At 42.6% G+C, this 24,146-nt stretch overlaps 1 protein-coding gene across 1 annotated transcript; it reads right to left on the bottom strand.

Annotated features, from left to right (window-relative positions):
* Positions 1–1,599: 1,599 nt before the first annotated feature.
* ATL3 (atlastin GTPase 3) lies at positions 1,600–22,532 on the bottom strand. Its single transcript, XM_036417407.2, has 13 exons — positions 22,219–22,532; positions 13,980–14,194; positions 13,704–13,847; positions 12,449–12,553; positions 11,932–11,982; positions 11,258–11,314; positions 10,489–10,581; positions 8,945–9,083; positions 7,937–8,064; positions 7,293–7,349; positions 5,744–5,815; positions 4,945–5,376; positions 1,600–3,899 (listed from the first exon to the last, which is right to left on the bottom strand). The coding sequence occupies exons 1-13, from the start codon at positions 22,262–22,264 to the stop codon at positions 3,813–3,815; spliced, it is 1,626 nt and encodes a 541-aa protein (XP_036273300.1). The 5' UTR covers positions 22,265–22,532; the 3' UTR covers positions 1,600–3,812.
* Positions 22,533–24,146: the final 1,614 nt, after the last annotated feature.

Here is a 24,146-nt window from a genome sequence, read left to right on the forward strand (position 1 = left end):
CAACATAGATAAGAACCAATACTCCAGACATAGCTACAGTCTGATTTAACAAGGAAAACTATCCCATTACAAACGGTCTTTTACAATGGGGACCTTAACGTCACTTTAAAAAACCACTTAAACAGTTTGTACTTTCACATCTGAAGCTTGTCTTCATTATGCCCTATCCCTTAACTAAAGTTTTGCTGGATCTAAATATAAGCCGGAATGACATAGCCCATGTTGGCTACTTCAGTGGTAGCTATCCTACATTACCCTAAACTAAATTTCAATAGTTCTATGGTATGTAAAAAAAAAAAAAAAAAAGGCTCCAGGAAGCCGAGACAGGGTGACTCAATTGGCTGGAGTGTCGTCCAGCACACAAAAAAGGTTTCAGGTACAATTTCCCGGTCGGGCCCCATATGGAGGGGCGGGGGGAGGGGGGGAGTAACAGATCAATGTTTCTCTTGCTCTCTCCCCACCTTCTCTCTCTCTCTCTCAAAAAGCCAATAAACATATACTCAGGTGAGGATTAAAAAGAAAAAAGTTCCATATAAACTATTTAAAGAAAAACCTCTAGGAAAAATATAAAACCTTTTCACATCAATTTACTCAACTTCTCTATAATTCATACATGCATACCCTCTCTGAGACACCATTTTTATAACCACAAGAATGGGGGTATGATGCTGAAGAAACACAATGCCAGCACAAAGCAGTTCGTTTGCTAAAGCATTTAACTTTATGTAAAAGAAAAAAGAAAATAACAGGTAAAGCAAAACCAATATTCCCAGGCGATTGTACCAGTGTTATTACAGAGCCCTCTGTGGAACAGGCTTCTCAGGAGACTGCTAGCAAGGGATGAGTCTGAAGAAGTGTCATTATCACAAAGAACACGACAGTCTGCCGTTTGTCTACAAACCAACCTAGAAAGCCTTCTCCATGAAAGAATCAAAACTTTTATTCTATTATTTTTACTCTAAGTTTACTGGAAGTATTAAAAAACAACAAAAAACCTTAACATTTAATTTCACCCGAAATGAGTTCTTTTAAGAGAAAAACTGAACACCTCCATGTCTGTTACAGTCAGGAATGTGTGAACAGCAGCGCTGTGTGCAGAGGCCGCCAGGGGGGCAGAGCAGCGAACACTAAGCAAGCAACCTGACTCCGGATGTCCCTGACCCGCAAACTCAAGGCTGAGGGAGTTACGAGGTTCTTTTCAACCTGGTTATCAATCTCCCCAAGACTATTCAGGCCAGCGATGAGAATGCATCTTTTATCGGAAAAGGTGCTATAAAGTCATCAGTTCACCATTAAAAGAAGCCAAAGAAACTCGTAAGAATCCTCACTGAGAAAACTTCATAAGCACTTTTCAGAGGCAGAACATGTCAACTAATAAAGACCCAAAAAACAAGGTTTCCCTCTTGGTAGTTATTCCTTCTTTAAGATCAAATCAAAAATGGTGAATTTAAACTGTAAATCAATCCTAAGATTTCATTAAATCATACATTATTGTGTTTATTTTTAAAAATCTAATACTTTAGAATTAAAATAAGTTTTAGACACATCTTCCTTTTCTCACCACTAAAAGGAGTAGGACCAATCTAGACAATTATTCTGAAATCTATAAATATGCTTATAAAATGCAGTGAGGTTTTCTTTTCTTTTTTTTTTTTTTTAGCAAAAAGTAAAACATGTAAATAGTAGGTTTATTAAACCCAATATCAGGAATTTAGTTCTAGTGAAACATCACCCATCACATTGATGTTTCAATCTGAACTACAGTGATTCTGTAGGTTTGTTTTAAGTTAGTATCTGTAAGGCCTTTCGCTGAGGAGGAGGAGCCTGCAGGAAGATGAGGCCCCATGAAAATGCACTAACTTTTCAATTTAACATTCAAAACTAAGCATCACTGATAAGCAAGGAAACAGTTTTTAGAACAATCTGGAATTTTTTTTAAATCTAACAGCAAGTAAATAAAATAGCAAAAACTTCAGGGCAAGATGGTATGTAAATATGAAAAAATATATAAAATGCTTGGAATTCAGGCTTTATAAAAATACTTAAATGGTTAAGTGTTAAAGTAGTCAAAAAAATCTTTAATAGATTATATGCCAGAAGAAACTTTGTTTTGCCACCTTCCACTCATACTTCATACATAAAAAATTTTCTCAGATTTTTCCTAAGCCTTCCTTACCACCCTCCCACAAAAATTAAATTATCTTAAGAATTAAGGCTCACAAACCTGAATGTTTATATAAATATTTGCAGGCAAATTTTAGGCTTAAAATCCATAATAATTCACCATTATAAACCAAAGAAAAAGGCAACTACAGATAAAAAATTTTATCACACAATCAAGGTATATAAAGAATTATTATTAGATACTTCTGGGTATGGTCCATATTTGTATGGAGCTTTGGTCCTTATTAAGCCAACGCTATTTTAAAGCTACCAGACAAGTCAAGTTAGATAAAGAATTCTAAATAAAACAGACTAAATAAAACGGACAGTTTCAGCTCCATTATTAAAAGTATTAAACAGTGCATAGGACATAAGGCCTGGTTTACTGCTAAGCCATATGCAATAGGACATCACTTAAAGGCCATGTTTGGTACGGTGTTTCCTCTAATTAATAATAGTTTTGTTCTTATGCGAACTTTCAAAAATAAAACCTCTCAAATGACAACTGTGTGAGGGTAGTGCATATACCAATATAATAAAGCCCTAATATGCATATTGACCGAACGGCAGAACTACCGGTTGCTATGACACACACTGAACACCGGGGGGGCAGACACTCCACGCAGAAGCTGCCCTGATGGTCAGTGCACTCCCAATTGGGGAGCCAGAAGCCCGGCTCTCAGCTGGCAAGCACAGCGTCAGTGGCGGGAGCCTCTCCCTACAGGTGGAGCATTAAGGAGTCCTGGACTGATTGAGGTCACAGGCCACGCTGAGGGACACCCCCAGAGCACAAATTTGATGCACTGGGCCTCTAGTACCAACATAAACCTGCCAACAGTGAATCTGGCCAAGGCACAAGTTCAAGTGACTTATCAGAGGTCACATGGTTCATTTAAACTCTAGCTTTTTTTTTTAAATTATCAAGTTCATTCCTTTAATTATGAGCCTCTGGCTTTCCAAGGCATGTTTGCTCTTTTCTAGAAAGAAGGTACAGGAATAAAGGCAAAAGGAACCACACTGACAGCCTGTCAAGGAAAAGACTTACATTGCAGTGAACGGTAAACATGATGGTTTTCCACACTGTGTGGCAGACAGGATCCTCTAACATTTTAAGACTTTATGTAATGGCATCATTTCAGCCTTTAGTTCTAAAGCTTTTGCCAGTTTTGTAAACTTTTTTAAAAAGGAACCCTTCTCAATAGAGTAGGTATAAAAGAACTGACAGATTTCGCCCCAAACAGAATCTTTCCCGAGGCTTCCTCAGTCCCTCCTCCCTATCATGCCTGCAAACGCACGATTTCCATTTTAAAAGGCACTAAGTGGCGCATAAAGGACTTAAAACTGCATTTCCATATTCTCCTTTAACTTTCCCCCATAAAGTGCACAAAGCAGAGAGTAATAAGAGAACAGACACAAGCTTGGGTCTAGATCATCAGCAAGGAAAAGAAACGCTTCCAACAGAAATGGAAGTGCGTTGAAGAGTTTGCAACCACAGGAAAGGTCTGTCTGTTCATTTATTGGTGCCACGTGTCAGCTCTTCCCGGGTGGTCCCACATCTCCATTCCTCTGGGCCTGTTCCTGTGGCTACAGCGGAAACGCAGAAATCAGAAGGGGCTGTTGGGTTCCTGTTGGATCCTCTTGCCAGGACGCTATTGCGCTTTTTTATCCATTGAGTGTCTCCCAACAACGGCATCCCTCACAGCAGCCTGGGTGGAATTGCCAATGTGAGAAGAAGCCTGCAAGAGTCCATGAGGCAACACGTGAGTTAACAACATACAGCCCAGCATTAAGGGAATATGTCCTTGGAGATCAACTTTCAAAAACATCTGTCTACATCATCAGTACATTACAGAAAATGGGGGAAGGAAAATGTGGGAGCCTGAGACAGCAGCTGCTCCCAGGAGTTAGCTGACTCTGCTTTGTTACTGTTATTAGAGGCTTACCAAATGTCTATTCCTTTAGTAGAAAAAATATTTTCACTCAGGAAGCTCGAGTTTGGGATTGGCATTGTAAAAATAATTTGTTTCCCTTCACAAGCCTCTAACTTAACTGATCTGTTCAAGCAACTCAGAAAAAGAAATCAGTCTCGAGGATCTACAGTATTGTATAAACCTGGAGATCATGTCAATGTCAAAAGCCATTGGCTTTTTGGAAGATTTTAAGGGGGAATAATGCCACCCATTAATAAGATTCAAAACAAAACAAAAATGTTTTTGTTGAGTTCAGATTTTTCAAAGCTCTTGATTTTTTTTTTAAATATATATTTTATTGATTTTACACAGAGAGGAATTGAGAGGGATAGAGAGTTAGAAATGTCGATGAAACATCGACCAGCCGCCTCTTGCACACCCCCCACAGGGGATGTGCCCACAACCAAGGTACATGCCCTTGACCGGAATCGAACCCGGGACTGAGCCAAACCGGTCCCGGCAAAGCTCTTGATTTTTAATAAAGCAAATTAATCTTGGATGAGGGAAAGAATCACACAGGAATTGTGTCTGACGAGCATGTAGTTAAAAGTTTCCCGAAAGGAACACAATTATGTCTAAGTTGAAAAATGTTTTGCCCTGAAGGGTAATCATTAGTCATGAAAACAAAATATCAAAATTAAACAATAATATTCTAAAAAAGGATAATAAACAAAATGCTCATCAGAAAAAAAAGTCAAGGAAACGTTCTCATGCCTTCTTTCCCCAGGAAGCTTTCCAAATGGAAATATTTTACAGCAGAAACGCAGTATCTGTCCATTGTCAGCCCCCCACGCCCAGCGGCAGCACTTACCTGCTCCAACACATATGCTGCTCCGGAATCGATGGCTCCGCCCAGCTCGCGGTACTGCCCCGAATACCTGATGTACCCCCAGGTGAGCAGCGCGATTAACAGCAGGCCAACGATGCAGTTGAACAGCTGGGCCACCACCTCCAGGCCAATGAAGCCAGTGAGGCCCGACGCGATGTACAGAGCCACGATGCCCGTGAAGAGCACGGCGGGGGTCCGGAAGGTGCTGAAGATGTTCTTGCTGCCGTTGTGCTTGCAGAAGTTCTCGTACAGTTCCTTGATTTCCCCCTCCAGCTCCTGCTGGTAGCGAAGGCTGAACTCCTTCCCGCCCATCTTCTTCGTCTTCTTAAAGTGGTCCAGAGCAAGCTGTCTGAATTCACAGTGCTTCTCCTCTAGAATGTCTGGGGACAAATAAGGTTTCTCTCCCCCACACACCTAAAAAATAAAGAGGCAATGTGGTGAAGACCCCTTTAAAACAGGTGACAAGTAAAATTTATAAAGTGAAAACGCTGAAAAGCTTCCAGTATTTTGGTGTGAGAGATTAACTTTCCATGCTGACCCAGAGCAACAGCTCAGCTGGCTGCCCCGAAGGACACTGCGGCTCCGGCCACACTGCCCGGTGAGAGCAGTGACGGCGCAGCCGTGGCTGGAAGCTGGCAGCGGGCCCTCACCTCCAGGTGGCCTGAGAGCAGCTGCGTTGCCTCAGTGTCTTAAAACAGTCAAAGGGTCAAGCTGGGCTTTTAAAGTCAGCTACCATGTCCAGGTTATAGATATTTCAGAGTAAGACGTTCGCCCCACATACCTCCTCCATGTTGTTGTAATAAATGTCCTTGGCAGAGGCTGCAGCTGCTAAATTGTTGGCTTCCGCAGTGGCCTTTTAAGAAAGGAAAACACCAGCTGTAAGTCCTTCCTCTTTAAACATTCTCCTACAAATAACCACGTAAAATTTTCCTCACACCTAAGTCACTGTTCTTTCTTATGCTTCTGCTATTTTTTAAATTTCCAAATAGCCCAGTTTATTAAATAAAATACATCTTTTCTGCCAAAAATGTTTCCATACGGAAGAATCTTTATCACAAATTAAACCTCTCAAAAATCATGTCCTTTGCTTCGATTTTTACTTACTGATTTTAGAGAAAGGAAGAGAGTGAAAAACATCAATGTGTTGTTCCACTTATATACGAATTCACTGATTCTTGTATGTGCCCTGATGGGAGAGCGAACCCAAAACCTTGGTGTATCAGGATGATGCTCTAACTGAGCTACCTAGCCAGGGCCCTTTGCTTTAATTTTAAATGTTAAAAAACAGATGTAAGTCAAAAAAGAAGGAAACAGCCCAGCCAGCTTGGCTCAGTGGTTGAACGTTGACCTATGAACCTGGAGGTCATGGTTTCATTCCTAGTCAGGGCATATGCCCAGGTTACTGGCTCAATCTCTGGGAGGGGGCGGGGGAGAGAATGCATGCAGAAGGTGGCCAATTCATGATTCTCTCTCATCATCGACGTTTCTCTCTCTCCCGACCTTCCTCTTAGAAATCGATAAAAATATATTTATTTTTTAAAAGAAAGAAACAAATTATCTTTATAATGTCAATCCCAAATTCTAGCTTCCTAAAGTGAAAATATTTTTTCTACCAAAAGGAGTAAGCATTTGGCAATAAATGGCCTTATGTTCAGTACATGAAACACAGAATCATGTTTTAACAAAACGACACTTTGAAAATACCAAAATGTTGAAAACAAAACTCATTGGAAATTAAATGTAGACTCATCAGTAAGCAGACACATTAGGGCATGTTCTAGGAAAGCAGACAGCAGATAAGAGAAAAATGGGCTGAAACCGGTTTGGCTCAGTGGTAGAGCGTCGGTCTGCGGACTGAAGGGTCCCAGGTTCGATTCCGGTCAGGGGCATGTACGTTGGTTGCGGGCACATCCCCAGTAGGGGGTGTGCAAGAGACAGCTGGTCGATATTTCTCTCTCATCGATGTTTCTAGCTCTCTGTCTCTCTCCCTTCCTCTCTGTAAAAATCAATAAAATATATATTTTTTTAAAAAGAGAAAAATGGCCTGTCCACACGGCTGGGGATGTCTCCCTGGGATAAGACAGCGATTTCACACTATGTTTGCTGGGAAGACCAGGCCCAGTGAGAGGCCGTGCTATTCAAGCTGAACCACCACGAACACAGATAAGAAAGCCAGAGGGCAACCATACTGCTGGAATGTGCTGGAAATTAAGAGCTCAGCATAATGGGAAAGGAGAGCAACAGCACTGTCTTCTTAAAGGACTGCTTCCTGGATCCGGATAAACGCACGAAATCGAAGCTATCACTTGGGCTGTCCAATCACTGCGTACCTGGAGCATGGATTTGGGGTGAGGCAGATCTTCTCCTTGGTAAATTTTAATATATGCCTGAAAATATAAACATAAAAATAATTACCAAAAATGTTATTCTGTCATAACTAATCATACTTGAAATTGTAGAAACAGTAACCAAACAACTGAATTTTCCTAAAGACCTAGATCAACACCCAGGAATTAGCAAAAACACATCACACCTTGTGCATGTTAGCATTTTTTAGTTCACGAGCCTACCAAGGCTAAGATTCCCGCCAGACTCCCCATGCACACTGGCCTCACCACTACCTGTGGGCAGAGTGACCATCCGCCTTGAGGTAGCCATGTCACATCTAGGTGCCGTCTCCTACTCACAGCAACTTCCTAACCACCTCCTGTCCACACCATCTTCCTGGAGGAACCATCTTCCTTTAGCCAGTCATCACTCCGCTAAGAGAGTGCAAAGAACATTCATTTGGTTCTTAAACTGATACTGACACCCAGTGGCCCATTCCTGGAAGGACACTGAAATCTGAAAAAGCCTCTCATCATTTCCCCCATGACTCTTCCCTAAGCTTTAAAATGCTGAAATTCAAGTTAGCTTAAACCTAGACCAGTTTTACCAAAAGCCAAACATTTTAATTAATAAAACCCACAATTACCTTAAAATACTCCAACAGCCCCCGACAGGTGACTTTTGAGCCATTGATCTCCTTTTCCATTAAGTTCGCTGGGTTTAGTATATACGGTATCAGTATCTGTAACTGCTCTTTGAATTCACTGGCGATATCTGTACACAGGACCATGAAGAAGGAAACCATAAGCCAAACAGGCTTCAGCCAAGGAAAGCACAAACACAGTCTTCAGGGCTAATCATTTAACGTGAGCTAGCCCTAGTGGAGGGCCGGGTCCCAGGGCAGGTGTCTGACATTTCCGGCTCTGACAACAGCAGTTGGTTCTTATGTGCCTCGCTTGCCTTCTGCAGTATTAAGTCTTCCCTAGTCGAGGAGAGAATATGCAGAACATCTTGCCCTGGTTTTCATTCTGGGAGGTTCAGGTCTACTCCCTAGCCCAGTGGTCGGCAAACAGAGCCAAACATCAACAGGACAATGATTGAAATTTCTTTTGAGAGCCAAAACTTTTAAGCTTAATCTATATAGATAGGTACATTGTTATTAACTTAATTAGGGTTCTCCTAAGCTGGCCTTTGCTAAAAACTCAAAGGGCCAAAGAGCCGCAGTTTGCCAACCACTGCCCTAGCCTTTCAAGAAATTTCAATTTTTTAAATCTCACCAGAGGATATTTTTCCAATGATTTTTTTTTTTTTTTTTTTTTTTTTTTTTTTTTTTAGAGAGAATGAAAGGGAGGGAAGAGGGGGAGAGAGAGAGAAACATTGATGTGAGAGAAACACAGATTGGTTGCCTCCCACATGCATCCTGACTAGAGCCTGGGATCAAGTCTGCAACCTTGGTACATGCCCTTGACTAGAAAACAAACCCAAGACTCTTTGCCTGAGGGCCAATGTTCTAACCACTGAGCAACTGACCAGGGCAAGAAATTTCATTTTTTTAAGGCTAGGGTAACACCAGATTCTTAATTGACATTTTCTGGTCACTATTTAATTCCAAAGATCAAATCACACGTTTAAAATAACATCATTTGTAACACACCTTTCAATTTCCCATCAAACTCAGGGCTTGTGGCCACCTGGAGTCCTGGATGCGGCAGAAGAAAACAGGAGACGCTCGAGAAACACGAGTGAATGTGATTTCGGACATTCTGAATTTCTTCATGCTGATGTTCTTTCACCTGCCAACGAAGACGCACAATTTACAAAGACCATGTGTTTCTCTTCACAGCACAAAGGAAAGAAGACTTCCAACTCTGATGGGTCCTAGTGGCCTATATTTTTTCCAGTAAGAAAACACAGAACCCAGCCGAAACCGGTTTGGCTCAGCGGTAGAGCGTCCGTCTGCGGACTGAAAGGTCCCAGGTTCGATTCCGGTCAGGGGCATGTACGTTGGTTGCGGGCACATCCCTGGTAGGGGGTGTGCAAGAGGCAGCTGGTCGATGATTCTCTCTCATCGACGTTTCTAGCTCTCTATCTCTCTACCTTCCTCTCTGTAAAAAATCAATAAAATATATTAAAGAAAAAATAAAACACAGAACCCTAAGAAGCAATAAATGCACATATTTAATTAACCATAGCATGACTCCTATAGCTACCAAAGAATAGGTAGTAAAGAGTTTCTTTTAAAAAAGAGTATTACACGATACTTAGGGAGAACAACAGGTTTGTGGGCATGAAGGAGGATCTAACCAGATAAAATTACTATCTGGTTAGATCCTCCTGTGTTTTAATTCTGGAGAAAAGGCTAACTACGCCTTTTATATTCATCTTAAAACAAATAAGAATTGCCCAGATGGTGTGGCTCAGTGGTTGAGCATCCACCTATGAACCAGGAGGTCTCGATTTGATTCCCACTCAGGGCACATGCCTGGGTTGTGGGCTTGATCCCTAGTGTGGGGCGTACAGAGGCAGTCTATCAATGATTCTCTCTCATCATCTATTTCTCTCTCCTTCTCCATTCCTCTTAGATCAATAAAAATACATATTTTTAAAAAACAACAACACATAAGAATTTTGAATAAGAAAAACAGACTGAAGTTCTGAATGTAGACACTTGTAGAACCTGACCAAAAGTGTGGAATGGAATTACAATCAAAGCTGGGGCTTGCCGAAACTGGATTGGCTCAGTGGACAGAGCGTCGGCCTGCGGAATGAAAGGTCCCAGGTTCGATTCGGGTCAAGGGCATGTACCTTGGTTGCGGGCACATCCCCAGTCGGGGGTGTGCAGGAGGCAGCTGGTTGATGTTTCTCTCTCATTGATGTTCCTAGTTCTCTATCCCTCTCTTTTCCTCTCTGTAAAAAATCAATAAAATATATTTTAAAAAATAATAAAATAAAATCGATAAAAACATTTAAAAAAAACAAAGCTGGGCTTTGGTCCAGAGTTCTTTTGCCCACAGTCCCTGTGCATGTGTACCCAGGTGCTTTCATCTAAAACATGAATAACATTAGTGTGTGTTAACATGCATAAGTATTTAACAAACTTAACGTAATTTTCTGTAACCTGCTTGAAATACAATAGCTAAGGCAAATAAGAAAGTTACTACTGGTTTTTGGTAATTCCCGTATTATATTTCTACTTACCTGTAGACGCTTATCCAAAAATGACATTCCTCCCTGTAGTCCATAGCTGTATTCATAAGGGAAACTCCAATCTCGAACCAAAAACATCAGTGTCTATTTAGGAAAAGAGAAGTGCACATTATAATGTTGCATAAATGCATTTTCAAAATAACAATTTAAGTACTCCTTTGCACAATGCCGGCTTCTTCAACGGAGACAAGAAAACGTGCTGAAGGACTGATCTATTCTGTGATGTCTTTGAAACCTTATAAACATGAATGCCAAAGGCAAGGATGGGGAGTGTAATAAAGGCCAAGAGAGAAAACAATATGACACTAGCTAGTCATACATCAGATCTACTTTCCCCATTAGAAAGGAAAGGAAAGCTAAATAATACTTAAAACTCCTCTAATCTTACTCGGGTTACTATGCATTCCCTCCTCATGACATAAATAGCTAAAACAAGGGTCAGTAAACTTATTCTGTAAATGCCAGAGTAAATATTTTAGGCCACTGGAGCACAGGCAGCCATGGACAATACAAATAAGTATGGCTGTGTTCTAGATAAAACCTTACCTACAGACACTGACATCTAAATTTCAGATAATTTACACATCATGGAATAGTATACCTCTTTTGATTTTTTTCAACCATTTAAAAACGTAAAAACCATTCCTAACTCATAGATCACATAAAATAGGCAGCTGGCCAGAACTTGCCTGTGAGCTATAGTCTGCTGATCTCTGAACTAAAATAGAGATTTGAATGACATTTATAGTGAACATTCTACCTGGAAGGGTTTTTGGAAAATTTCATCCATTGCCAGACGACCATATTCTGTGAAGAGCTTTAAAAAAAAAAAGAAGAGTTATGGCTTGTAAGGCAAATTACGAACAGTATTTCTGTGGCCAGGGACCGTGCAGGCACCCCGGGAGAGGGTGGCGTCTGTGCTATTCTTCATCATGACCTCCTGGTCTAAAACGCTCAACCTCTGAGCCAGGCCGGCGGGCTCAAGTACAATGTTTACAGAACAGCTCTCAACCACCGAGTCGTGGCACTGGCGTAGAACCACTGATGGTAAAGCATGAGTAATTCCTAGTAGTAATATTAAAAGCCCAAGTTTAGGAATTATTTTTCTAATTTTGTTTTTAAAGAGATACTAATTGCTATTTCTTGATCCTGCCAAACACACTCCACCTCACATCTTTCTTCTTGCTGTCCCCTCTCCTACACCACTTTCCCCAGACATGTCTACAGAACCTAAGGGCCACTTCCTGTAGTTCCCTGCTCAGCTCATCAAGGCCTTCCCTGCCCACTTCACGACAGACACAGAGTGTGGGATAATGATGAACAAAACCTTCCTCCATATTTCAATGTTTTGCTAGAACTATTGAAGTAAAATTTTTCTGTCTTAAAACTTTTAAAAGATATATTGTATATGATGTTTAAATGAGGAATATATACCTGTAGTTGTTGAAGATCATCTTCCTGAATGTTCTGAGACAAGTTATAAATCTAGAAAACAAACACCCAAATTGATACTACTTTAGCTAATTTCAAACAAGCTCAAATAAAGCCTAACACACTGCTTTGTACATTTAAAAGTCTGCATATAAAAATATGAAGTCTGTTCAAACAGTAATATTATCTGTCCTTTGGAAAACTATGCTTATATGGTTGAAATAACATAATTCTTCATTTACAGTTTAAAATACAGTTTTCTTAAGTTCTTAACAAATCTACATTTCCTATATGACGTCATTTCAATTTCCACTTTCAGGTTTTTACATAAATTTATGATCAAAGTAGAAAAATAGTTTAGGTTCCTTCTTGAGCCTATTAAGAGGTTACTGATATCTGTGGTCTATAAAGAATATGTATCACCATAGAAATTCTGATAACATAACAACAACTTAAACTACATGTAACCCCTTTGTTTTATTTCCTCTACAAACGTGTTTTCCTAGTCGAGTGGTTTTACCTGAACAGAACTAGTCATGGTGCTTAGAGCAAAGATGGTAGCACAATCTTTCACAGTGGACTGGCTGTCAAATGCCCCCTGGGTGTCCATCAAAACAACTGCAACCTAAATAAAAAGGAAAATACAAACAAAATATGTTAGAGTGAGAAGGGGAAAATGTAAAGGGGAACTTGAGAAGGACAGGTAACATTTAAGTGAGGCTTAAGTGGCTGCTTATAGGTTCCATCAGAAAAGTATAGTTAGCCAAAACCGGTTTGGCTCAGTGGTTAGAGCATTGGTCTGCAGACTGAGGGGTCCCAGGGGCATGTACATTGGTTGTGGACACATCCCCACTGTGGGGGAGGGTGCAGGAGGCAACTGACGGGTGGCTCTCTCTCATCGATGTTTCTAGCTCTCTATAACTCTCTTCCTCTCTGTAAAAATTTAAAAATTTAAAAAAAAAAAAAACAGGTTAAAGTTCATTTAAAAAAAACAGTGTTACTTCAAAATCCCCTCTTCCACTTTAAGAAACACATGACTTGCTCTCCTAACCCTTACAAACAAATTTGGGGATAGGTTCTACAACTGTAGCTTACTATTATTTTTTAATCCTCACCAGAGGATATTTTTCTCTTCGATTTTTAGAAATAGTGGAAGACAAAGGGAAAGACAGAGAAATATCAATGTGAAAGAAACACATCGATTGGTGGCCTCCTGTGGGTGCTGACCAGGGCCCAGGATAGGGAGGAGTCTGCAACCTGCCATTGGCCGGAATCAAACCATGGACCTTTGGCTCTGCAGGCCAAAGCTCTATCCACTAAGCCAAACCAGCTAGGGCTGTAGCTCACTATTTTTTTCTCAATATATTTTATTGTGGTTTTTTTTTTTTTTTTTTTTTTTTTTTTTTTTTACAGAGAGGAAAGGAGAGGGATAGAGAGCTAGAAACATCGATGAAAGAGAAACATCAATTAGCTGCCTCCTGAACACCACTACTGGGGATGTGCCTGCAACCAAGGTACATGCCTTTGATGGAATTGAACCTGGGACCCTTCAGTCCGCAGGCTGATACTCCATCCACTGAACCAAACCGGTCAGGGCTGTAGCTTACTATTTCTTGTTAGAATCCTTATATTACTATTTGATCTTTTAAACTATATTCATGCATTATTTTTAAACTATAAACTTATCATTCCAATAAAAATATTTTTAATTTTAAATATGCATTAAAGTTCTAATTTTGTTGTTTTATTATCGTGAAAGCCTTTTTCGTCCTTACCTTCTTCCCATCTGGCTTTTCCACAGTGAAAACTTCATTCCAGATCTGAATCCCGTTAGTTTCTGGGTCAGAGCCCCCTCTCCATGAAAATCCTGTTAATGGTTCTTCTGAATCACCTAACCAATTTGAATGGCCACCTTCTTTCTACAGCAGAAATAAGACATTTCCATTAAACCTACCATTTTGAGCATTTTTAAACATCGAGAATAACACGTGAACCTCCTTTGTGCTTTTAAACATAAATTCTCATTTTCTGATCGGAAAGGAGATAATTACCTGGAAATATAAGTAGCGGAGCAGAAAGTCCAGGAAGAACGACTTGCCCTTTCGGAAGGCCCCAGCCACTGACACCACCACTACATCAAGGTCTCGAATGTGGTCCTGCAAGAGGATGCTGGCCAAGGCCTTCTCCTCTAACTCAAAGGAATGCTGGTCTTTCTGAACCAAAACCACCTGCACTGGGCCAGGCTTCCCACTCTCCATGGCATCACCTGTGTTGTTACAGAGAAAAACATTAGTTCCAACATATTTTTAAATACGTATTTTTGAACAAGGAAAAAGCAAAAACTTAAGGTACAAAAGCACTAACCATAAAAATAAAAAAATGACAAATTAGACCTTCATTAAAATCAAGAATTTTTTATTAAAAAAATACCATTAAGAGTAAAACTGCAGCCGAGGCCAGTTTGGCTCAGTGGATAGAGCGTCGGTCTTTGGACTGAAGGGTCCCGGGTTCGATTCCGGTCAGGGGCATGTACATTGGTTGCGGGCATATATTTCTAGTGGGGGGTGTGCAGGAGGCAGCTGATCAATGTTTCTCTCTCATTGATGTTTCTGGCTCTCGGTCTCTCTCCCTTCCTCTCTGTGAAAAATCATTAAAATATTTTTTTTTAAAAAGTAAAAATGCAAACCATAGAATAGGAGAAAATATCACAATATCTATATCCAAAGAACTCATATCCAGAATCAATACAGAAATCCATAAGAAAAAGACAAATACACAGCCCGGCTGGTGTGGCTCAGGCAGCTGAGCATCATCCCACGCACCCTGGGCTCACTGGCACCTGCCCTTCCTCTCTGTAGAAAATCAATAAAATATATTTTAAAAAAAGAATGAAGAACAATTTACTCAGACCTTATGGATAAAGCAGTACCAAAGTCCCTGAGATAGCTCACCCAATATTTGTTTTCCCCTCCTGCGAAGTAATCGATTTTTAGCTGGGCATATTAACTGCCTAATTAATACATCTTTGGAAACACATTTCCAAACCAACCTTGTAGCTAGGGTGTCATCATGTGACTAAATTCTGACTGGAAATGAAATAGCAACTTCCAGGTCATGCATTTATCCCTTCCTGCTGGCTAGATGGAAAAGTGAGAGTGAGTCATCCTGGACCAGGCACGTGAGGGCAACACCCTAGGAATATTGGGGCAGCAAGAGGCAGGACCAGGGGCGGACCATATCTGCAAGACAAAGACCCTAGAAGGTTAAAGAGAGAAAGAGAGAGAGAGGACCTAGGACTTCATGTAATAGAACTGCCATGCTGGCTCACTTTTTTTTTTTTTTTTTAATTGATTTTTTACAGAGAGGAAGGGAGAGAGATAGAGAGCTAGAAACGTCGATGAGAAACATCGACCTGTTGCCTCTTGCACACCCCCTACTGGGGATGTGCCCACAACCAATGTACATGCCCTTGACCGGAATCGAACCTGGGACCTTTCAGTCCGCAGAATTGATGCTCTATCCACTGAGCCAAACCGGTTTCGGCAATGCTGGCTCACTTTTATGTGAAAGAAGACTTAAAATGTACCTTGCTTAAATCACTTATCTGGAGGCTCAATCAGATTTAGCCCAACCTAGAAACCAATACAATTACCCAGGACTTCACAATTAAGTTCATGATACTTTCCATTTCACCTACTTCACTATTAAAGTTTACTGAGCAATGTGAATGGTATATGGCAAACTCACAATAAGCAATCGTAAAAAAGAATGAATATGTACCGTAGTACCATTGAGAGCTGCAACCCTAAGGACGCAGGTGGTACTAACAGAGCAAGGGGCATGGAAGATAAGGATGCATGGGCTGCGGACAGGATAGAATAATCCAGTGACAAAATGTGTGCAGTTATGCACAGTGAGTTGCTTTTCAAGAGAAGTCGGAGACCACTGACAAGTTTAAAAACAAACAGGTGATACAGCCTTCCCTCGTGTCTTCCTCTCTGCCATTAGCACAGGGAAAAGGAGAAGCAGGCTACCGAGGGGGATGATCCTGCACTTCTCTTCAAACAGTCTGCTGGGCAACTGGATTTTTAAAGGATCTGGTTCCTTTGGCTTGAATGGTACCCAAACTGCAATGTAAACAGATAGAGCTGCTCACTTTCCACCGTCTGTCCCTCCGACTTTCTAGGACAGTGGGACTCCATTACCGATCTGCCAAGAAAAACTTCTACTCTTCCCAGGTATCGTGTGAATGTCCTTTGCTGACTTATCCTCACAACCCAGACTCCCCAATCCCTTGAACCCTTCATCCAAATTTTAGGGCCTGTTCCCTAAGACTGAGGCTAAGCTATCTTCCAACAGTTCTTGCCTATGACGTTGATCATCCAAGTCACCATCCCCAAGTGGTTTTTGTTTTTTGAGGGCTTTGACTTTTTTTTTTTTTTTTTACTTTTAATTGCTTTTATTACAAAAAAAAAAAAAAAAGCTTCATTTAGCTTTCTGACTCTGCTTGTACCTTCAATACTTTTTTTTTAAATATATCTTATTGATTTTTTACAGAGAGGAAGGGAGAAGAATAGAGAGCTAGCATCCATGAGAGAGGAACATCCATCAACTGCCTCCTGCACACCCCCTACTGGGGATGTGCTCGCAACCAAGGTACATGCCCTTGACCAGAATCGAACCTGGGACCCTTCAGTCCGCAGGCCAAAGCTCTATCCACTGAGCCAAACCGGTTTCGGCTGTGCCTTCAATACTTTCACATGGTTTTCTGCTCCTCAAGAAGGAAAGCACTCTGGATCCTGTCCTGGACACATTTACACATGTGGATCCACCGCAGGCCCCGCTGACAAGTGTTTTCTTCTTAGACCACCTCGTTACACTTTAGGTCTCACAGCGTGAAATCCTCTACGTCGGATTGGGCACCACCACACGGAGATCTGGTGCTTTCCCCACCTTCAGTGTAAAGGTGTTTTTGTGACAGCCGTTCTGTGATGTGAGAGGCTGTCTTGCAGGACAGCTCCGCGGCATGTCAAACGCTGGACCACGGGGAATGCCTCAAGTCTCCGTCCCCGAAAGAGAGGGCCCGGGTGTCTCTTTGATGACATTACCTCAGTCCCTTAGGGCGGAACTCCTTCATTACAACACATGAACATGTCATGACAGCAACTATGTAAAGGCTTCAAAAACATTTTATGGACAACTCAAAACAAACCCCACCCCTCCGCTGCCTTAGTTCCTCTAATTCTTATTCTCCTCATCCTCCCAGGCAAATGTATTCTTGTTGGTCTTTCCACTGGGAGAACATTAGGATTCAGGTCCTATCCCAATTCCTAAAACTCCAGTTCAACCTACTCAACCATTTGTTCTCACTGCCTGAAACCTCTTCCCCCTTCACTGCATGCGCGCGCACACGCACGCACACACACACACACACACACACACACACACACACACCTGTCCATCCTTCAGCACTCACTTCACCTCCCTCTGTCCTGGTCCTCCCCAGCCTGTCCTCCAGAGGACACTTCACCTGGACGGGATGAGAAAGCAGGCAGGGCTTACATCCCTCCTTTCTCCCCTCCAGAATGTAAGCTCCATGAGGGTAAGAATGTTTGTCTCTTGTTCAGTGCTATAATTCCCCAATATCCTGGAACAGTGTCCACACAAAGTAAACATCCAATAAACATTTGTGGAATAAATAAACTCCACCACTTAGTCACAATGTGACTATGGATAAATTTTAACCACTTATAGCTCCATATATTCAAAAGCCTATACCCATCTCAAATACCAGAGTTTGACACATTTTAGGGACCTGATAAGTAGACCCACTTTCTCACTTCCACTGAAACCTTGTACATAGTTATTCTACTCATTACAATTATTGTATTGTAATTCTGATTTACAGCCCAGACTGGAAGCCCTGCGGAGAAAGGAGGAGGCATCAGCCTCAGTGCCTAACACGGGAGAATAAGTTTCCTAGTGCTGTGCACACTAACCCCGATACTGCGCCTCAGTGAAGATCCGTTTCTTCCCTTCCCCGTTGTCTTTCTTTCACTGTCAAACTCCTGAAGGTATGTCTTCATTTACACATAGAACCATTCCCCTTAGCACCTTGCTATCTGATTTTCCTCTCAATCTCTCCTTTCATTTATGACCTCTCCTGCCAAATTTGACAGCCCTTTCTTGATTCTCATTCAATCCTATCTCTGTGACAAAACACAACTGCCTCCCACTTCTAAACCTAAACCTACAGACTCGGTGCACTGTGCATTCCTCCTAGTTCTCTTCCAACCTCTTGATCACCTCCTTTCACTGCTTTTTCTTCTTTTCAGCCTATGATACACCAAGGCTCCGCTTCAATCTTTTCCGAAGTTCTCATTCACTCCCTCCTCCGTTGGTGATACCACCTCATTCATTTCTACCCTGCATTCAGGTCCAAATGCACAACTGCCGAAGGGACAGACTCGCCTGGATATTGCACTATCGCCTCTGAGGGGTGATATGTAGAAATATACGGGCGTAAGAGTCAGGACACAAGATCCTGATCCAGTTCTACCACAAACAACCTGTGTGATTCTGGGCATGTCTAGTCTGTCTTAACAGAAAAATTAGTCAAGATTTAAGCTCTAGAAACCCTCCCAATACTAGCATTTTCAAAACCTACTTTCAGTATCTTCAAAATGAATCCCCAGTTAATCTACTTCTCTCCAATCTCCATGGTTCAGACCACCTTTTTCCTATCTTCCTATATGCAACATACCATCAAACCCTCTCATATCTTCCTTCCCTGGTTTAAGCTCCTACTTTGGCAAAGGTTGTTATTCTAGTGAGGCAATATGTACAGGAGAAAGGCCTTCTCGACTATCAGGAAAGACCAGAGTGCGGGGCCCAGGTGTGCACTGAATGTAACCGCCTGAATAAACCAGGTGATTCTGTCTTGGTTTTCCCTACAAAATCAGGCAGGACCAGTAGGGTGGAGCCAGCCTCAGTGCTCGTCCTTACTGTCCAGTGAGTTCCAGAAAGCAAATTAACTATAGTTGGAAACATTTCACTGGCACAGTACATGACTCAGGGTAAAGTTATGACCCGAGTTTTCCACTCTCCTTTTGAAATCCATTCGCTAAAGTGAAAAAGCAACACACTCACACACAGAAGCATACCGTTTTCATGCCTTGTTCTTGCGGGCAGTTTTTAAAGCTCCCAAATCACAGACCAGGCCAGAGAAAACATCATAAGAGAAAGTACTAAGCCCTCAGCCAACTCTAGAGCTGCTGGGTGTGGTTCCTTTGTGGTGATGGCGAATAATAGTTTTATGTGCTCTACTTTGTCTCAAGGTAGGAGGATGACGGTAGATACACATAAATTTTTAAGGCTGTTTCAGTGAAAACACTACTTAAACCCAACTATACAGTATCCGGGGAAATTTTACATCCTAAAGGATTTTGGAAGAAGCCTTTTCTCAGTTCATATGAAAAAAAAACCTTTGTATTTTACTTTTGCACAGAATGCTGAACAAAATCATTTTCTTTGTCAATTAAGAATTTAGTAGTGCTTCATGATTTATGAAGATCAATTATGACTAAACAATATTGAAGATTCAGAAATGCAGAGACTCAACTGAATCTAAAAATGATGCTAGGCTGTATGTACTACAGGGGGAGGCAGGGGATCTTTTTTGTAGAGAATGAGTTAATAGTCATCTTATTTGACTTCTCCCTAAATATGAGACCATCACTAAAATCATTCTCATTACCTGCAGGTTTTAATTATGTGCTCCAGTTTAGTAAGGCTTTCTTATTTGGCAGTATTTATTGGCCTGAAATTTCTTATCATTTCAAGGCATAAGAATAGTTAATCATTTCCTTATTTGCCTATTATACCAATAAAGCCTGTTTCCTGATTTGTAACATTCCTTAGCTGTGAAACAGACCTGACGTGTTCTAACCATCAAAATACCAACAACAAAACATTTTTTTAGAAATTTGCAATGAAGAGCATCAACTTCTAATACAAATATTGAATTATAAATTATACTTCTTATATAGTAACAAACCAATTCAAACATAAGCAACCACCTTTAGGGAAATTTTATTATAAATTAGTATGAAAATTAGATGTGGATTTTTCTTAACTGTTGCCTAACCACTCAATGAGTTAAATCAGAGTCTGTGGGTGGGTCTCAAGCACCCACAGGTTTTAAAAACCCCAGGTTATTCTAATGTGCAGCAGTGCTGAGAATTGCAACGCAATGGCAACTAAAAGATTTTTCTTTTAGATAAAAGCTTTCCCCCCTTCTTAGAGAATATACTTCTAAAATGTCAAAGATAACTTGGGGGAATGTTTTAGAATTGAGACTAAAATGTAGCTGTTATTTGAACAATTTCTCAAAATGAAAAAATAAGGCTGTAAAACTTTAACAGGTACGCCTAGTCATTAAAGGTAAATCCTAAACCAGTTTTCAAACAAGTTCATACGACCTAGAGTCCTCTACGGTACTTCATAGGAACCTTAAAATATGTGACCCCCAAAATAAATAACAATATGTGACTAAACTGTTAATAATGACCCCTAGGGAACAGGAGAGGTAGAATAAATTTTCTGTTTCTTGCTTCTTACAATTCTCTATTTTATTTTAAATAATTTGCATGACTATATTCTTTATTCTATGAGTTAGAAATCATATTGAAAAAGTGCCAATTTAAAAAAAAAAAAAAAAAACCTATTCTAAAAACCTACTTAGTGCCAAATCTGGTTTGGCTCAGTGGTAGAGCGTCAATCTGCGGACTGAAAGGTCCCGGGTTCGATTCCGGTCAAGGGCATGTATATTGGTTGCGGGCATATCCCTGGTGGGGGGTGTGCAGGAGGCAGCTGGTCGATGTTTCTCTCTCATCGACATTTCTAGCTCTCTATCTCTCTCCCTTCCTCTCTGTAAAAAATCAATAAAAATATTTTTTTAAATTAAAAAAAATAAAAACCTATTTAGTGAAAACTAAGAAAATGATGCTAGTACACCTCATCACATTTATCCTCTATTTATTATTACTTTTCTTAACTGCATGTTTACTCCAAGAACATAAACCCTAGCTAGTAAAACAAGGTGCTATCCTAGTCATGCTTCATTCATTATGCAGAGAACTTTTCATCCAAGGGTTTCATTTGTAGGTGGTTAAGGCAGAAACAACAGGGGTTTCTAGGCCACAGTACAAGCTAGTTTGGATGGGGTTTGAGGGGAAATACTCATTTTAGAATTTCGGCACATTGCAATGTGCAGTACTTGCAGATTAAAAACTATGTGCGTTTTGCTTCTCCCAAGGTAAGTCAAAATGTGGAATCGCGTTCGGCCCGTTAGTTCTCTCCTCCCTTTCACACAACATCCCACCCAACTCCGTCTTCACACGAGAGGGCTGGGGTTTATTTGCTAAAGGATTCCCCCATGGCATTTTCTTCCCCGGCCTTTCGATTTCGCAAGTGAAACTTCTGGCCATGTCAACAGCTCACACGTTAAGCATCAAGCCAGGTAAATGACAGGTGCAGTCGTACCCGTGACTTAGGGTTGCTGCTATTTGGTTTTCACTTAATACGTTAACTTTTTTTTTTTTCTTTTCCTTTCTTGTCTTCAGGAAAGCCAAAGAACAACGTGCAAGTACCGAACGTCCAGAGAGATCTTCCTAACAAATAGTTTAGGCTACATCCTTTTATCTCCTTTACGGTCATGGACGGGTGGGTCCCAAATCAGCTTTCTGAGCACTTCTTGTTGTGTGTCAAGGTCGTTAGGATAAAAATAAAGCCGTCCTCCAAGGTCTTTTGAAAAAGCTGAGCAGCAATACCAGCCGCTGCCTTCCCGCTCCCCGGGCCGGAGCCCCCGCCCAGGCTCCGGGCCCCGAGGGTGCGGAGCGCCGGGCAGGAAAGGGCTGCAGCCCTGGGGCGCCGGGCTCTGGCCCGAGCCGGGCTGCAGCCTCGGACACCGCCCAGGGGTGCGGGGAGGGGGGGCCCGCAGCCACGGCCCAGAGCCCTAGCGGCCTCCCCGGCGCAGGGCCCGACCCCCGAAGGCGGCCGCTCCCAGCCTGGGGCCCAGGAAGACGCCGCCTGACCGACCGACCGACCGACCGGGCCCAGCGAGCAGCCCCCCCGGCTCCGAATTCAGGGCCGTGCGGTCCCCGCCCCGGGACTAGGAAGGACGGCGGCGCGGACGGGCGGTCTCCTTCAAGTTGTAGCAGGAAGGGCAGCGGGGGTGGCCATAAAGTGGGCCCGGAGGGGGGGAGTGAGGGAGGGGGTTCGGCGCCTCACCTGCTCCTCCCGAGGCAGCCGCTACCGCTCGATGAGGAGACAACATGGAGCCTCCGCCTGTAGCAGAAGCAGCAGGGCTCAGAGAGGGAAGGGCTTGGGCGGGAACAAACTTGGCCTTGGCCTTGGGGGCGGGAAACAGGCGGGGCCTGGGCTCTGGAAGAAACTGAGGAGGAAGGAGGCGAGCGCGGAGCCGCGAGGGAGCGAGCAGAGGGCGGGTGGGCGAGGCCCGACCGGAGGCTGCGGGCGCGGCGAGCCCTGGGCCGGCTGGAGCGGGAAAGCGCACGCGGCCGACTCCCGCCACCGCCCGACGCGTGTGCGCCTGCGCGGGAGAGCGAAGCGCGCCGCCGTCTACCTAGGACTGCGCACTGGGGCCCGCGGTCCGTTGGGAATTGTAGTCCTGTGCCCTCTGGGTCCCCGCCAGGGCTCCGGGTTCTGCGCACTCATCCCGGGCAGGGAGGAAGCGGAAGCCGGGGGGAGGGAATGGGCTTCTCTGGGCTTTTCGACAACTGAACTACAACTCCCAGCAGGCCTTGCGGGGAGGTTAGGGCCGGCCGGGGCGGGAGCCCGCCAGTGACTCAGGCCCGGAACCCAGCCCTTGGATAACCGACATCGATCCCCTGTCCGCCCTGCGTTTGAGACGGTTTTGGTGTTTAACGCTGCTCGGGGCCACAGATGGGCGGCACTCTGCCCTAAGGACCGAAAGAAGGCCTTAACCCTGTGTGACGTGAGCGACACCGATTTTTCAACGATTTTGACTTCACAAGGGAAAGAGGCTGTGATTTCATTACCGCCATTATTAGCTTTACCCATATTCCCGTCCCCGGCCAAGCCCGATGGTGCACCATCGCCACTCATAGCTAATATAAGCGGTGAAACCCTTCCACCAGCTTTGTCGAGCCTAAGCCACGGCCATCTTTTGTTAACCTCAAGTTTACAGGAGCTTTTTTTGAAGCTGCTTTGCATACACATTCGTAAACTGTATGGTAAATCAATACAAAAAACAAGATTCTCCGAAAATGCTTTTATTCACACTTCACGTAGGATTGAGGAAATGTTCATAGCCACAATTGGATAGTTTGTTATTTTGAATTTATTGAGGTAGGCGCAGTTCTCTTGGGATTAAGTAGCTGGTGAAGCTTACGAGAGGCTTGAAGCATCCATCACACCACCACCTCTTGGCATCACCATGGCCTCATTCAGTTAAGAAAATTATTCACTTTTTTTCTTCTGCCTCTGAACTATTATTATAACCTATCTAGCTACTTCCAGGCCCTGCCAAGTCCTTAAGCTGTTAACAAATAGTGATTAGATCAGAGGTGAAGAGGTAAAGATAATTCTACCTAATCTTACCTAAAAAGGTCCTCTTTTGATTTATTTTCTCCTGGCCCTTTTGATTCTCCCCAAACTCTCAATATTATTTGAATATCTTCCTCCAGATTGTAGATTTTAAGGGTCTAGATTAGATCTGGACCAACTGGGTCCAGAAGGAACTAGACATGAACATCAGCGAAAGTGTTTACTGGGTTTCACCCAGTGCAGAAGGCAGGACTTGCAGGATGACAGACAAATCCAGGGCATTATCTGGCAGGCTCAGAGAGAGCTGGGTTAAAAGCCAATGATGTCACAATTGCATTACACAGTGTAAGAATTTAAAACTGCATTCTCTATTCTTTTTCCCAATATCTCTCCATAAGACTTTTTTTTTTCACATAGAGGGATAGAGAGCTAGAAACATCAATGAGAGAGACACATCGACCAGCTGCCTCCTGCATACCCCCCACTGGGGATGTGCCTGCAGCCAATGTACATGCCCTTGACAAGAATCGAACCTGGAACCTTTCAGTCAGCAGACCGATGCTCTATCCCACATGTGCCCGCAGCCAATGTACATGCCCTTGACAAGAATCGAACCTGGAACCTTTCAGTCA

This window comes from Pipistrellus kuhlii, unplaced genomic scaffold (assembly GCF_014108245.1).
Source record: "Pipistrellus kuhlii isolate mPipKuh1 unplaced genomic scaffold, mPipKuh1.p scaffold_m20_p_59, whole genome shotgun sequence".
NCBI classification, from domain to species: Eukaryota; Metazoa; Chordata; class Mammalia; order Chiroptera; family Vespertilionidae; genus Pipistrellus; species Pipistrellus kuhlii.

Coding starts and splice junctions, on each gene's coding strand:
- ATL3 (XM_036417407.2), bottom strand. CDS start 22,264: ATGTTGTCTCCTCATCGAGCGGTAGCGGCTGCCTCGGGAGGAGCAG. Junction 9,084..10,488: donor TTTTGGATAAGCGTCTACAG/GTAAGTAGAAAT, acceptor CTTCGTTGGCAG/GTGAAAGAACATCAGCATGA. Junction 7,350..7,936: donor GGCTGTTGGAGTATTTTAAG/GTAATTGTGGGT, acceptor TTATATTTTCAG/GCATATATTAAAATTTACCA.